This window comes from Pelophylax lessonae, assembly GCF_965119305.1.
Source record: "Pelophylax lessonae genome assembly, chromosome: 3".
NCBI classification, from domain to species: Eukaryota; Metazoa; Chordata; class Amphibia; order Anura; family Ranidae; genus Pelophylax; species Pelophylax lessonae.
This window is the reverse complement of record NC_138770.1, coordinates 39315705-39332451: the sequence shown is the minus strand read 5'-3', so window position 1 is coordinate 39332451 and position 16747 is coordinate 39315705. Positions and strand designations below refer to the sequence as shown.

Here is a 16747-nt window from a genome sequence, read left to right as displayed (position 1 = left end):
GACGGGGACATCTCTCTGGTGGGTTCCCATTACTGGATCCATCTGTAGGAAACACACACACTGACTGAATACATTGTTTCTATGGGTTTATCAGATGATGGGGGATCTAGGTGGACCCTCCGTACTGCTCTCTCCTTTACAATAAAGTCTCCTCTTACCCGGTGATGTGAGGGGCGGCTGATTCTCCATCATGATGTCCTTGTAGAGATCCTTGTGTCCTTCAAATTACTCCCACTCCTCCATGGAGAAATAGACATTAATATTAGCCTGACACTTTATAGTAGGGGTAGGCAGCCTTCAAGAGGTGGAGATTTCCCTGGACAACACAAAAGAAATAAAAGATCACCGGGTTGCGGCACTTTTATTTTAATAAATTAACTAGAAGAACCCCCCCCCCCCCCCCCAAAAAAGGAAAGACGGCATTAAGAAAACTTACAAAAATCTACTAAAACTAATGTCACTGCAAAAACATAGACTTAGTCTACCTTAAAAGTAAGCTTTATTGAGAAACTCGGCATTCACTTTCATTGCAATTTTTTCATGTCTGGGGAGTAATTGATCACCCACACAAGTCTGATGTCGAAGTCCGTCATGAAGGTGGAACATCTGGTACCGCAGGCTGATACCCCCGCCTTATAGGAACCCGACACACACAATGATACAGTCACCATCCAGACACATCCCTTGTCTGTTACTGGATAATGTCCCAGAATTCCCAGCGCCGCTCACCTGTCCTGTCAGCAGCTCCATCATCTTGCGGGTGACTTCTATAATCTTCTTTTTATTTCTCTATTCTATCTGAAAGGGAGGTGGAGGCAATGTGATGGTCATATGATCTCCAGACTTCACAGGAGCAAAAGTAGATTTCAGTACAAATAGAAAAATCAAATGAAATTCCCAGAATCCTCCCCACCTCTCCATTTTAATAAGGCTCTTCAGGATGAGGTATAATTTCCCCACCTAGGGCCATTGGGAGAAAAAGCTGTGAGGTCAGTGTGATGTCATAGTTCTCTCTGTGTCAGGGAAGGCATGTCCGTGGTGCTGCTGGTATCTCTCGGCACACACATGCGCATCCGCAGACCAGCAAATGCCCGGGTAGATGTGCATAATTGTGAGCAAAGGCGTGCACGCATGCATCTACGTGTGCATCTTTTACGGATGTTGGCGCCAAGCAGGCTATTTAAACAGGCTTCAGTATGGGCTCTTTGCTGTTTGGTCTGCAGCTTCTGTGTGTTGTTTCTGATTCAGAGTGATCTCTGATCTTGATCCGGCTTACCCTCTGACCTGCATTTGTCGGCTATCTACCCCGACTCCAGCTTGCCTTTGGATTCTGCTCCTGCTTGATTGATCTCCCGGTGCTGACTTGGCTTGTTACCTGACCCCCCTGCTATCTGCCATCTATGCCTGATCTGCCCGACCGTCACCGACCTGGCTTTTCTGAACCTGCACTTTGCTCATCCAGCCTGCTACAGCTTCCAGTTTAGCAAACTTTCATCTGGTTTCTGCTTCCAGCTGCTTACTACAGTCTGTCTCCAGCCAAACATTGTACCAGCTCATCTATTACCAGTCTGACCACTACCACTTCTACCCGATGACTGCTGCTAAACAGACTACTGGACAAATTACATGCACTCATACCTCACCCCATGCTCCTCTGGCTGCTGTCTCACTGCCAGTGGCCCTCGAGCCAGAGTTGTACGAGAGGCCTTCCTCTACACGTCAGGCTCACTGACTGGGTATGTGATATTCTGACTCAGGATGCAGAGACATTAGGAGGAGGAGCTGTGAGGTTAGTGTGATTTCATGATTCTCTGACTCTGGTTGGAGGAACATTGGGAGGAGGCAATTTGAAGTCATTGTGATGTCATAGGATTCTCTGACTCTGATTGGAGGGACATTGGGAGGAGGTGCTTTGAGGTCATTGTGATGTTATAGGACTCTCTTGACTCTGGTTGAAGGGACATTGGGAGGAGGAGTTGTAGGGAGCACTATGTGTGAAGTTTCTGTACACATAGAATCATTTCTCCCGAGTGCGTCCCACCTTTCCGGAGAGTACACAGGACATTTACTACTACATTTTTCCCTATTTCTTCTAAATCTTATAAAATAAAGACAAACATATTTCAATCCCCCCATCCCCTGCCATTAACAAAAGTCATATAATCCGTTAGTATATACTGATCGGGTGAAAAGGTGATTGGTGGGAAAGGTGACACATCTCCAAAATAAGGAGAATGTTCCGGCCCCATAAGTGGGCAAATGTTCTGCCCCTGAAGGGGTTAATCTAGGTTTCAACACTATATACAGGGTTCATACACATTTTCACCAATAAAATTTCATGACTTTTCCATGATTTTTCCATGACTTCACGTAAATATTCATGACCTAATGTTTCATGAAATGTCTATGTTAAATAAGAAGAAAATCCATGTCACACCCAGCATATTTTTACTAAAATAAATGACAATCTTTGTAGTGTACAGTACCTCTGCAGTTAGGGTTTCGTTTCTGGATACAGCGTGACTCAAAATGGTCCCCTATTTTACAGTGGATGAGATGGAAGCACCGTTGCCGCAGCTGGGAGCCGGTGTCACTTCAGGCGCACAGGTGAAAAAGCCAGCGATCGGATTGGAAGCTGTCAAGCACGCAGCTGCAGACTGGTGCTTTGCACCTTTAGCGTGGCTAGACAGTGCTGCCTCTCCCATGTTCGAAATGTCAAAGTTTTACGACACACACTGTACATTTAGCGGACACGATACAGGAGAAGGTCAGAGGCTGCGGACATGATACAGGACAAGGTCAGAGGCTGCGGACATGATACAAGAGAAGGTCGGAGACTGCAGACATGATACAGGAGGTGGTCAGAGGCTGCAGACATGATACAGGAGGTGGTCAGAGGCTGCGGACAGGACATGATACAGGAGGTGGTCAGAGGCTGCGGACATGATACAGGAGGTGGTCAGAGGCTGCGGACATGATACAGGAGGTGGTCAGAGGCTGCGGACATGATACAGGAGGTAGTCAGAGGCTGCGGACATGATACAGGAGGTAGTCAGAGGCTGCGGACATGATACAGGAGGTAGTCAGAGGCTGCGGACATGATACAGGAGGTAGTCAGAGGCTGCGGACATGATACAAGAGAAGGTCAGAGACTGCAGACATGATAGAAGAGCACAGGGGAAGCAGAGAGCACTGGAGGAGCTGAAGGGCACGGGGGGAGGGAGGATGGGGGGGGACTGGAGAGAATTAAAGGGGGGGTTTGGAAAGCATTGCAGGGGGGTTGGAAACATGGAAAACCAGGGGGATGGAGAGCACAGGGGGAGAGGGGGGGACTGGAGAGCACTGTCTGGGGGGAACTGGAAATCAATGAGGGGGGAGCCAGGGAGCTGGAGAGCACTGGGGGAGCCAGAAAGCATGGGGGGGGGGAGATGAAAAGCACTGTGGGGAGATGAAGAGCACCAGGGGGGGCTTAAGAGCACTAGGGGGGGCTAAAGAGCACTAGGGGGGGGCTAAAGAACACTGGGGGGGGGGGGGCTAAAGAACACTGGGGGCGGCTAAAGAACACTGGGGGGCGGCTAAAGAGCAATGAGGGGGGGCATTTTTACATTCAGCGTATAGCACTGGTACAGGTAGGTGTCCTTCCGGGTCCGCAGTTTGCCCTTACTGTCAGTCACTTGCCAGTAGCAGCAGCAGCCGAGCAGATGACCCAATCAGGCAGCGGGGATGGCCGGCCGCGGTTTGCCTGGAGACACTGTGACTGGCTAGCAGCAGCAGTAACACCCGGGAGATTATCAACCAATGAGGCAGCTGAAGCATCACTGGAGGGCGGGCCGGCCGCATGAACGTGATGACGCGGGGGTGCGGTAACCGAAACGGTTACCGTCCCCTTCCGCGTCATCATCACGTTCATGCGGCCGGCCAGCCCTCCAGTGATGCTTCCGCTGCCTCATTGGTTGATAATCTCCCGGCTGTTACTGCTGCTGCTAGCCAGTCACAGTGTCTCCAGGCAAACCGCGGCCGGCCATCCCCGCTGCCTGATTGGGTCATCTCTTCGGCTGCTGCTGGCCAATGACAGCGCGCGCATACCGCGGACCCGGAAGGACGCTAATACAGCGAAATGTGAATACAGTATGTGGCAATATAATTATAAAATAATTAAAATAATTAAGCATCCGCTCCCCGCAGCTCCCAGCTCCTCCACAGTAATTTAACCACTTTACCCCCAGCCCTATTTCGGACACTTTTTGTTCACAAGTTAAAACCAGTATTTTTTCCTAGAAAACTACTTAGAACCCCCAAACATTATATATATTTTTTTAGCAAAGACTCTGGAGAATAAAATGTCGGTCATTGCAAAATTTTTTGTCACGCGGTATTTGCGCAGCGGTCTTTAAAACGCCATTTTTTTGGAAAAAATTTGAAAAATCACATTTCACTAATTTAAAAAAATACTAAACAGTAAAGTTAGCCCATTTTTTTTGTATATTGTGAAAGAACATGTCACGCCGAGTAAATAGATACCAAACATGTTACGGTTTAAAATTGCGCCCCCCCGTGGGATGGCGACAAACTACGGTCAATAGAGATCTCAATCTGCGACGCTTTAAATTTATTTAACGGTTACCAGTTTTGAGTTAGAGTGTAGCTCTTTTTTTTAAATTATTGCCCACGCTCTGGCGATCGCGGCGATACCTCACATGTGTGGTTTGAACAGCGATTTCATTTGCGGCTCGACTTGCGTATACGTTTTTTTTTGTGCGCGAGCTAACGGTGACGGGGGCGGCTAAATTTTTTTTTTTTTTCCTATTTATTTTTTCTTTTTTTTTAACTTTATTACAGGTTTTTTAAAAAAAAAAAAATCTGATCACTTTTATTGCTGTCACAAGCAATGTAAACATCCCTTGTGACAGCAATATGTGTGACAGGTACACTTTATGGAGGGATCGAGGGTCTAAAAGACCCTAGACCCCTCCACTACACTTCCCTGTATGCAAAACGCCAAAAACGGCATTTTTGCATACAGCCGTTTTTTAAATCTGCCGCCTTTTGCAGCACGGTAACCCGGATGTGACGTCATGGACGCCGCCTCCGGGTTACGTCATCGGAGACCCGATCGATGCCGTTTCCGGCATTCATCGGGACTCCATCCAGCCGGCGGACGTGCCGGCTGGGTGCTCGGGGCTCCCGGTGGGACGGGAGCCCCGAGCAAAGCCGCGGAAGGCGGCGGGAGGGGGGGGGGACGTCCCCTCCCGCCCCCCCCGGGTAACGATCGAGCGGCTCCCGAGCCGCATCGATCGTTACCGACGGAAAGCCGACCGCCGGCTTCAAACAACGGTACCGGGATGATGCCTCTAGCTAGAGGCATCATCCCGGTATAACCACTCAAAGTCAGCCGACGTAGATCTACGTGGCTGGTCGTTAAGTGGTTAATTCCATGACTTTTCCAAAACCTAGTGTGTTTCCTAATTTTCCATGACCTTTCCAGGCCTGGAAAGTGTCATCTAAAAATTCCAAAACTTTTCCAGGATTTCCAGGACCGTATGAACCCTGTATATATGTGTGTATCATCATCTGCTGGAGATAAAAGACATCACAGTAACTATGGAGGAAGAGGACGGACATGACGGGGGGTTACTGGGTGTAAATAGAAAATAAGATCTTATTACCTCTCCATTGGTTTGAATCTTACCTATCTCACCACACCTTCAGTGTCACTTACAATTCCACTTAATCCCCTGCAACTCCTCTTACTGTTGGGGTCCCCCAAGGTTCTGTCCTTGGACCGCTACTATTCTCAATCTATACCTAATCCCTGGGTCAGCTAATAGCCTCCCATGGCTTCCACTACCATTTCTATGCTGATGACACCCAAATCTACCTCTCTACCCCTCAGCTCACCCCATCAGTCTCCTCCCACATCACTGATCTACTAACAGACATATCAGCCTGGATGTCTCACCACTTCCTCAAACTGAATCCATCTAAAACCGAGCTCATAATATTTCCTCCTCTACGTGCCCCTTCCCCGGAATTCTCTGTCAAGATCAATGGAACAACTATTAGTCCTTCCACACATGCCAGGGTGCTAGGGGTAACCCTGGACTCTGCACTGTCCTTTCAGGCTCACATCCAATCCCTGTCCAAATCATACCGCCTTAACCTCCGCAACATCTCTAGAATACGGCCCTTTTTAACAAATGACACCACCAAGCTTTTAATTCACGCCCTGGTTATCTCTCGCCTCGACTATTGCAACTCCCTCCTCATTGGATTACCCTTACATAGATTATCCCCTCTTCAATCCATAATGAATGCTGCTGCAAGACTTATCCACCTTACCAACCGTTCAGTGTCCTCCACCCCTCTCTGCCAATCCCTTCATTGGCTTCCACTCACCCAACGAATACAATTCAAAGTACTAACAATAGTTTACAATGCCATCCACAACTCTGCCCCCAACTACATCACTAACCTGATCTCAAAATATCAACCAAGCCACTCTCTTCGGTCCTCCCAAGACCTCCTGCTCTCTAGCTCCCTTGTCACCTCTACCCATGCTCGCCTCCAGGATTTCTCCAGAGCTTCTCCCATTCTTTGGAACTCTCTACCCCAATCTGTCCAACTGTCCCCTAATCTAGCCATCTTTAGATGATCCCTGAAAACCCTTCTCTTTAAAGAAGCCTATCCGGCTACTAACTAATAACACTGTTTCACTTGCTCCATCAGCTCATCCCCCACAGCTATTACCTTTTGTATCAATTGACCCTCCCTTTTAGATTGTAAGCTCTAACGAGTAGGGCCCTCTGATTCCTTTTGTTCCAAATTGTAGTGTAACTGTAATGTCTGCCCTCATTTTGTTAAGCGCTGCGCAAACTGTTGGCGCTATATAAATCCTGTATAATAATAATATAATAATAATACCTCCTCTGCTGCCAGTTCCAACAATGTCTTCTCTCTACTTCCTCCCGACTGACTCACCTCTCACCCAGAACTTCCTATTTATATCTGACATCACTTCCTGTCTTCCATAGAGACTTCCTGTCTTTCTGAGTTCAAGTGAGATCGCCATCTTGTGGAGCTCAGAGGAACTGCAGATCAGAGAATCATCTCGTAGTGTGAACACGGCCTTGTGCTGTGTGTGTATGTACTGTAAATCCTTATAGATGGGTCATCTCCACTCCCACCGAGGGGGATAGAAATATATTACTGCCTCGTCCAGTCTTTCTCAGCCAGGGTTCCTCCGAAGGTTTCTAGAGGCTCCTTGAGCAATGAACAATTTCTGTCTCTCAGTAACAACTGGGATCAATAAACTGTAAGGGGAGCAGTCATTCCCCTGATGACGATGTAAGAATATCCTTCTCCCACTAACCACTGCTATAAGGGGGTTCCTTCTCTCATTGGTCACCAATGCACTAATTTAAGAGACCACTACACTGACCACTGATATAATGGAATCCTTCTCTCAATGGTCACCAAAGTAAGAGACCACTACACTGACCACTGATATAATGGAATCCTTCTCTCAATGGTCACCAATGTAAGAGACCACTACACTGACCACTGATATAATGGAATCCTTCTCTCAATGGTCACCAAAGTAAGAGACCACTACCCTGAGCACTGATATAAGGGGGTTCCTTCTCTCAATGGTCACCAAAGTAAGAGACCACTACACTGACCACTGATATAAGGGGGTTCCTTCTCTCACTGATCACCAGTGTAAGAGACCACTACACTGACCACTGATATAAGTAAGGTCCTTCTCTTATTGGTCACCAGTGTAAGAGACCACTACCCTGACCACTGATATAAGGGAGGTCCTTCTCTTATTGGTCACCAGTGTAAGAGACCACTACACTGACCACTGATATAAGGGAGGTCCTTCTCTGATTGGTCATCAATGTAAGAGACCACTACCCTGACCACTGATATAAGGGAGGCCCTTCTCTTATTGGTCATCAGTGTAAGACACCACTACGTTGACCACTGATTAAAAGGGGGTTGTAAGCAGGTCAAAATTGACTGCCCTTTTAAGGGAGAACTTTAAACCATCTGAGGAAGTGAAGTCAGTTAATTTCCTTCCTGGCTGGATCCTTTATAAAGACCTGGTGAAGATTAGCTGAGCAGTAGACTGATGGGTAATGTTGGGTGATTGGTTCAGGCCGAGCTACTATTCAGGCCAAGATAAAAGTGCAAAAGAGGTTGAAGCGGCGCTACCTATAGGTGATCAAGTGTCAGGGTGATTTTATATTCAAACTTCATAAATTAAATCCCATAAAAGAGGGAAGTGACACCAATAAAATATAATAAATATAATAGAAATAATCATAAAGACAAAGTGCAATAACGTATCAATCCAATCAGATCGGTTGGATCTTGCTGTGTGTGGTAAAATTGTGCAAAGGTGCTAGTGTTGTAAAATAAATAAATAAATAAGCAGGATTCACAAAGTGATAAATTTATCCAATGCTAATGATACAGTGCAGAAATTAATAAATATTACTGATTTTTGTGAACAGTTCGTGTCCAAAGAAAAGGGAATTCCTGGTGATAAAGTGGTGAAAGTGTAAGGTAATTCCCAAAGATAAAATGTTGCAATCACCCGTGTGACCACTGGGTTTCGCACCACATATACAACCTGTTTGGCGTGATAAGCAGGCTGCTGTGTATCCCAGGGTTTCCTCTCCACGGTCCAGCAGGCACAAGCTGGTGGTTTCACATAAAGGATAGAGAGGGGAGCCCCATGATGTAGTATATAACAATGCATAATGGGAAGAAATAGTAGTGACTCACGGTAAAGCTGCCTCGAATCAGTATAGAGCGTTCCCTGGGAAGCTTCCGCGTTCCACGGCTGGAAAGTCCGAAACCGGAAGTGACGTTATGACGCAATGGACTCCGCCCTACGCGTTTCGTCAGAGGACGTCGCTCCAGAAGACGTCCTCTGACGGCGGTGTCTTCACCCCAGCTGAGTTTTCCATCCGCTCTCGGATGCTGCCACTGCCATTGCTTGTAAGGGAAACCAGCAGCGAAGCCTTGCGGCTTAACAGCCAGATCCCTACTGCACTGCGCTTTGTGAATGGCCCAGCGGCAGAGGAAGGAGCAGGGGGGGCCGAACTTTCAGGTGATCCTGCAACGGCGAGATCACCCGAAAGTGGGAGCGGGTACCTGTCAAAACCAGGTACCTGCTCCCCCTCCCACCCGAAAAGTACCAAATGTGGCACCGGAGGTGGGGGGGGGAGAGAGAGAGATAAGCAGAACTTCCCCTTTTGGGTGGAGCTCTGCTTTAAGGTGACATTTGTGGAAAACTTTAACCACCATTTTATTCTCCAGGGCCTCTGCTTTCAGAAAATACATATATATGTTTGGGGGTTTTAAATTATCTTCAGGCCCAAAATCTGCATTGCAACATGTGTGCAAAAACAGCTCTGGCAGTAAAAGAATTAATGTGAGCTAGATGGCATCACTCTGCTGTGGTCACATTCCAAACATTAGAGCTCCCCCTAGCTGCAGCCTGGTAATAACATTGGAAAGAGGTCTATTCATTCTGTTGGTACAAACTTCCCATCTTTATACAAACGTCTTCTGACATTTAGGGGTCTAATTGGAAAACAATTGCACAGCAATTCACCTGGTGAAAGTGCATGTACATTCTGTCTCTGCGAATGTGGAGAAAATGAATATTATTAGGCTATTTGAGATGCTGGTTTTACATTTATAGAGTTTGGAAAATACCACTTTCAGCCAGTAGATGGCATTAATTCCTATGATACTTAATAGCCAAATGCAATATTTTCTGTTTTAAATCAATGGTTGGTTTAACACTGTTGGGTTAAATATCTTTCTAATCTTTTTACATCTACTGTACTAATAAGTGCATGAGTATGATTGCAATTATTTGTATTATATGACACCTAATGAAGAAATCTAAGTGGTCTACTCATATAAAAATAAAAACTGTTGGATGAATGTGACCAGCCGTGACAAATTCTAGATGTATCTAGATGAATACAGTGATTTCCTCTGATTGTCAGCTCCATTTAGTGGCTATAATGGTGGTAATAATACTGCAGTTGTACATTATTGCCACTAGATGGAGATGATGATTATAGGAAATCCCTCTATGCCAGTGATGACAAACCTTGGCACCCCAGATGTTTTGGAACTACATTTCCCACGATGCTCAACTACACTGCAGAGTGTATGAGCATCATGGGAAATGTAGTTCCAAAACATCTGGGGTGCCAAGGTACACCATCACTGCTCTATGCAATTAAAATGACCAATATTTGTCATGGCTGTGTAGATCCTTGTCACATTCTTTCAACTTTTTATTTTTTTTTTAACTGACCTTTGTGAAAACTTACGCCACCAAATGTACTCAGCCAAAGAGAGCTGATGACTCCATTTTTATTTTTCTACTGCTATCAATGGCCAACACGATACAACACTTCATCCATGTCTTTGGTGATCTCTGATCTCCTTATGAAGTGTTTCTTACATGATGAAGATCAGCCATGGAGTATATCTGAGGTGTATATCAGGGTCGGCTTCTTCCCCACATGTCCACCAACATTCATATAGAAGACATTTCCCACACTCAAGGCACTAATACACCTAGAGGGTTGTGTGGGATCCCTGATGTACAAGAAGATAGGACTTCACTGAGTAACAATTCCCTCACTCAGGACAGGAAAGTGGCTTCTCCCCCGTGTGTGCAATCTCTGATGTCTGTAAAGATGGAACTTCTGTGAAAAACATTTCCCACACTCAGGAAAAGAATAAGGCTTCTCCCCCGTGTAAGCTCTCTGATGTCTGCAGTGGCGGCTGGTGAAGTTTTAAGATGGGGGGGCGCAAGACCCTGCCTTTCCATTTTGACCCCTCCCATTTCTCAGAAGCCCCACCCCTTATAGACTCCACCCATTTTGTCCCCTGTATTTTGCTTGCGTGAAAAATTCTCCCAATATATCACATATTAAGGGGTCCATCAGTACTAGTATATCCCATAATAGGGAGCAGGGGCCCTATTATGGGATATACTGTGAGAGACACCCTATTATGGGATACACTGACTGAGAGTGGCACAAACCCCTCAAGCACAAACCCCACAGTACAGGCCCCCTAGCACCAACCCCACAGTACAGACTTTCTAGCACAAACCCCACAGTACAGACCCCCTAGCACAAACCCCAGAGTACAGACCCCCTAGCACTAATCCCAGAGTACAGACCCCCTAGCACAAACCCCACAGTACAGACCCCCTAGCACAAACCCCACAGTACAGGCCCCCTATCACTAATCCCACAGTACAGACCCCCTAGCACAAACCCCACAGTACATGCCCCCTTCAATGTAGTGACCAGTATATATGCCCCCTTTCAATGCAGTGACCAGCATACATGTCCCCAATGCAGTTACCAGCATACATGTCCCCAATGCAGTGACCAGCGTACATGTCCCCAATGCAGTGACCAGTGTACATGTCCTCAATGCAGAGATCAGCGTGCATGCCTCCAATGCAGTGATCAGCATACATGTCCCCAATGCAGTTACCAGCATACATGTCCCCAATGCAGTGACCAGCGTACATGTCCCCAATGCAGTGACCAGTGTACATGTCCTCAATGCAGAGATCAGCGTGCATGCCTCCAATGCAGTGATCAGCATACATGTCCCCAATGCAGTGACCAGCATACATGCCCCCAACGCAGTGACCAGCATACATGCCCCCAACGCAGTGACCAGCATACATGCCCCCAATGCAGTGACCAGCGTACATGTCCCCAATGCAGTGACCAGCATACATGTCCCCAATGCAGAGATCAGCGTGCGTGCTTCCAATGCAGCCAGTGACCAGTGTACATGTCTCCAATGAAGAGATCAGCGTGCGTGCCTCCAATGCAGACAGTGACCAGCGTACATGTCCCCAATGCAGAGATCAGCGTGCGTGCCTCCAATGCAGCCAGTGACCAGTGTACATGTCCCCAATGCAGAGATCAGTGTGCGTGCTTCTAATGCAGTGACCAGTGTACATGTCCCCAATGCAGAGATTAGCGTGCGTGCCTCCAATGCAGCCAGTGACCAGTGTACATGTCCTCAATGCAGTGACCAGTGTACATGTCCCCAATGCAGAGATCAGCGTGCGTGCTTCCAATGCAGCCAGTGACCAGCGTACATGCGATGTCCCCAATGCAGAGATCAGCGTGCGTGCCCCCTTCAAAGCAGACACTTACCTCACTAGTCATGGATGGCGTGCTGCTCTGAGTCGGCCCGTGGGCGGCGGCGGGATGCAGTGACACGATCTTCTTCTTCCTCATGCGCGGCGGCTCTCCTGTCTCCTCTTCTCCGGAGGGCGGGAACTGAAGGTGAACGTGACCTCAGGGCGGTGCACCGCCCCCAGGCGTCACGTCACCAGGTCCGATGTCCTCCTGTGATTGGTCCAGGCTGGACTCTGGACCAATCACAGCCCGGACATCGTTAAAGTGGGGTGTGTCGGGGTGCATTGCTCTGCGCCCTGACACACCCCCAGAAGAGCGCCAATTGGCGCCTCTGCCGGGCGAGGGGGGGGGGTCAAACCCCCCCCCCCCCATACCCAGCACACAGTCTGGCGCCCCTAGTGGGCGAAAACTTGACTTTTTTTTTTATTTTTTTATTTAATATTTTTTTTTCTGCTTTGTTTGGGGGGGCGGCGCCCCTGCGCCCTCTATGGGTGGGCCGCCACTGGATGTCTGTAAAGACTGGACTTCAATGAAAAATATTTCCCGCACTCAGGACAGGAATGTGGCTTTTCCCCCGCATGGGACTTTTCATGTGTGACAAGATGGGACTTAGTTGAAAAACATTTCCCGCACCGAGGACAGGAATGTGGCTTTTCACCCATGTGCAATCTCTGATGAGTGTAAAGAGTGGACTTTTCTGTAAAACATTTCCCGCACTCAGAACAGGAAAACAGCTTTTCCCCTGTGTGAGACCTCTGATGTGCAACAAGGTATGATTTATGCACAAAACATTTCCCACACTCAGAACAGGAATGCAGCTTCTCACCTGTGTGCAATCTCTGATGTGTAGAAAAAGAGGACTTGTCTGAAAAACATTTTCCACACTCAGAACAAGAATACGGCTTCTCACCTGTGTGCAATTTCTGATGGTTGGAAAGATTTGACTTCTTTGAATAACATTTCCTGTACTCAGGACAGGAATATGGCTTCTCCCCTGTGTGCAATCTCTGATGGGTATAAAGACTGTACATATCTGAAAAACATTTTCCACACTTAGGACAGAAAAACGGCTTCTCCCCCGTGTGAGACCTCTGGTGTCTGACAAGTCTGGATTTTTGTACAAAGCATTTTCCGCACTCAGAACAAGGATATGGTTTTTCCCCTGTGTGCAATCTCAATCAAAAAAAAAAAAGAAAAGGGGATTGGGAGGTTCCTTATCCTTTATAAAGTGAAGGTGGGTCTCCTGTAATAGCAGTAATGACAGTGACAGCAGGAGACCGACGCCCATATGCACCTGTGACCATCTCATGTATCGTGTCTGCAGTATCTGACCATGTCCTGTAATGTGTCTGCAGTCTCTGACCATCTCCTGTACCATGTCTGCACTCTTTGACCATCTCCTGTGTAATATCTGCAGTATCTGACCATCTCCTGTATCATATCTGCAGTCTCTGACCATCATCTCCTGTATCATATCTGCAGTCTCTAACCATCTCCTGTATCATGTCTGCAATCACTGACCATCTCATGTATCGTGTCTGCAGTCTCTGACCATGTCCTGTAATGTGTCTGCAGTCTCTGACTATCTCCTGTAATATGTCTGTAGTCTCTGATCATCTCCTGTAATATGTCTGTAATCTCTGACCATCTCCTGTACTATGTCTGCAGTCTCTGATCATCTCCTGTAGTGTGTCTGTGGTGTGTGAGTGATGTGAGGTGTATATGTTTTATATAGGCTGCGTGTGAGTGACATTACACAGACACACCCACACACAGAAAAAAATATTCACACATATACTGAAAATACATACACACACAAAAAACACACTGACCAACAGCATACAGGGGGCACACTGACCTCCAGCATACAGGGGGAACACTGACCTCCAGCATACAGGGGGAACACTGACCACCAGCATACAGGGGGAACACTGACCTCCAGCATACAGGGGGAACACTGACCTCCAGCATACAGGGGGAACACTGACCTCCAGCATACAGGGGGAACACTGACCTCCAGCATACAGGGGGAACACTGACCACCAGCATACAGGGGGCACACTGACCTCCAGCATACAGGGGGCACACTGACCACCAGCATACAGGGGCACACTGACCACCAGCATACAGGGGGCACACTGACCTCCAGCATACAGGGGGCACACTGACCACCAGCATACAGGGGGCACACTACTTACCACCAGTATACAGGGGGCACACTGACCACCAGCATACAGGGTTACACTGACCGCTAGCATACAGGGGGTACACTGACCACCAGCATATAGGGGGCACACTGACCACCAGCATACAGGGTTACACTGACAACCAGCATACAGGGGGCACACTGACCGCCAAGCATACAGGGGACACACTGACCTCCAGCATACAGGGGGCACACTGACCACCAGCATACAGGGGGCACACTACTTACCACCAGCATACAGGGGGCACACTGACCACCAGCATACAGGGGGGTACACTGACCACCAGCATACAGGGTTACACTGACCGCTAGCATACAGGGGGTACACTGACCACCAGCATATAGGGGCACACTGACAACCAGCATACAGGGGGCACACTGACCGCCAAGCATACAGGGGACACACTGACCTCCAGCATACAGGGGGCACACTGACCACCAGCATACAGGGGGCACACTGACCGCCAGCATACAGGGGACACACTGACCACCAGCATACAGGGGGCACACTGACCGCCAAGCATACAGGGGACACACTGACCACCAGCATACAGGGGGCACACTACTTACCACCAGCATACAGGGGGCACACTGACCACCAGCATACAGGGGGGTACACTGACCACCAGCATACAGGGTTACACTGACCGCTAGCATACAGGGGGCACACTGACAACCAGCATACAGGGGGCACACTGACCGCCAGCATACAGGGGTCACACTCACCGCCAGCATGCAGGGGGTACACTGACCATCAGCATACAGGGGACACACTCACCGCCAGCATACAGGGGTCACACTGACCGCCAGCATACAGGGGTCACACTCACCGCCAGCATGCAGGGGGTACACTGACCATCAGCATACAGGGGTCACACTGACCGCCAGCATACAGGGAGCACACTGACCACCAATATGCAGGGCCAATGGTTACCAGCCCACAGAGGACATAACAAATCAAGTAAAACAACTACCATGCAACTAAAAAAATCTCACAAGCAATAAGAGAATCTAGTTAGCTGGTTCCCTCATCTAACGTGCAACAATAAAAAGCCAAAAATGCAGCACTGCCCTACACTTCATCTATAATATTCTACAAATGGACTTATAAGTGCAATGGTAACACCTTTACATGAATATCCAGTGCATATCAACCAATGTATTGCAATATAGTCGTGATGGTGTCACCCTCTCTGCAAAAGGTAAGAAATATCGCAGAGCTGCAATATGCAAATATATATATAATCCTAATAAAATGTACAATTGATGTACATATTTTACATTTTATTATTATGATTTTATATGGCATATATGGGCTTCACCACTATTTGCACATTGCAGCTCTGCAGTATTTCTTACCTTTTGCAGAGAGGGTGACACCATCGCCCCTGCCCGGATTGGATTTGAATTTTGCCGCCCCATCCCCCCCTCCAAGTTTTTTCTCTATCTTATCTTCTTAACATTTGGTAGTCATATCCCAAAAAAATTCTAAGAAGAATATTTTTTATTTTTTTTTCTCATGGAGGAAATGTGAGAAATAACATATATATCATACAATCATTCCATAAACACATCCCACATACACTGCAGATATCATTTCAAGAAAATATGCTTATAAAATAGTTTACCATTTGCCAAAAGAATATGTCCCCGGATTTCATTTTAAAAACCTGGTCACCTTATGTTCAATACCGGGCACTTTCACCCCCTTCCTGCCCAGGCCAATTTTCCCCTTTTAGCGCTGTTGCATTTTGAATGACAATTACGCGGTCATGCAACACTGTACCTACACCAGATTTATGTCATTTTCCCCCCACAAATAGAGCTTTCTTTTGGTGGTATTTGATTACCTCTGGGTTTTTTCCTTTTTGCTAAACAAATAAAAAAAGACCGAAAAGTTTGAAAAAAAAAAAAAAAGTTTTTTTGTTTATGTTATACAATTTTGTAAATAAATAAGTTTTTTCCTGCACTGATGAGACTGCACTGACAGGCACTGATGAGGAGGCACTGATGGGGTGGCACTGATAGGCGGCACTGATAGGTAGCACTGATATGCAGCATTGGTGGGCACTGATAGGCGGCACTGCTGGGCATTGATAGGCGGCATTGATGGGCACTGATAGGTGGCACTGATGGGCACTAATGGGCACTGATAGGCGGCACTGGTGGGCACTGATAATCAGCACTGACGCGCGGCACTGATGGGCACTGATAGGCGGCACTGGTGGGCAATAATGGGCACTGGTGGGCGACACTGATAGATGGCAATGATGGGCACTGGTGGGCAGCACTGATAGGGAGGGCACTGGCGGGCAGCACTGATGGG

At 47.5% G+C, this 16747-nt stretch overlaps 3 protein-coding genes across 3 annotated transcripts in view; 1 reads left to right on the top strand and 2 right to left on the bottom strand.

Moving 5' to 3' along the window:
* The window catches only part of LOC309550685 (uncharacterized protein), a 903485-nt gene that overhangs the window by 127015 nt on the left and 759723 nt on the right, over positions 1–16747 (bottom strand). The gene's annotated exons all lie outside the window — the stretch shown is intronic.
* Positions 1–16747, top strand: part of LOC309550716 (uncharacterized protein) — a 286486-nt gene that overhangs the window by 221107 nt on the left and 48632 nt on the right. The gene's annotated exons all lie outside the window — the stretch shown is intronic.
* LOC309550010 (uncharacterized protein) overlaps positions 1–16747 on the bottom strand; it is a 64529-nt gene that overhangs the window by 37091 nt on the left and 10691 nt on the right. Inside the window, exons 3-4 of the mRNA XM_082250483.1 lie at positions 12765–13388; positions 9629–9656 (exon numbers count right to left, since the gene is read on the bottom strand). Of these exons, the coding sequence (XP_082106609.1) occupies positions 9629–9656; positions 12765–13388 (652 nt within the window). The remainder of the gene's footprint in view (positions 1–9628; positions 9657–12764; positions 13389–16747) is intronic.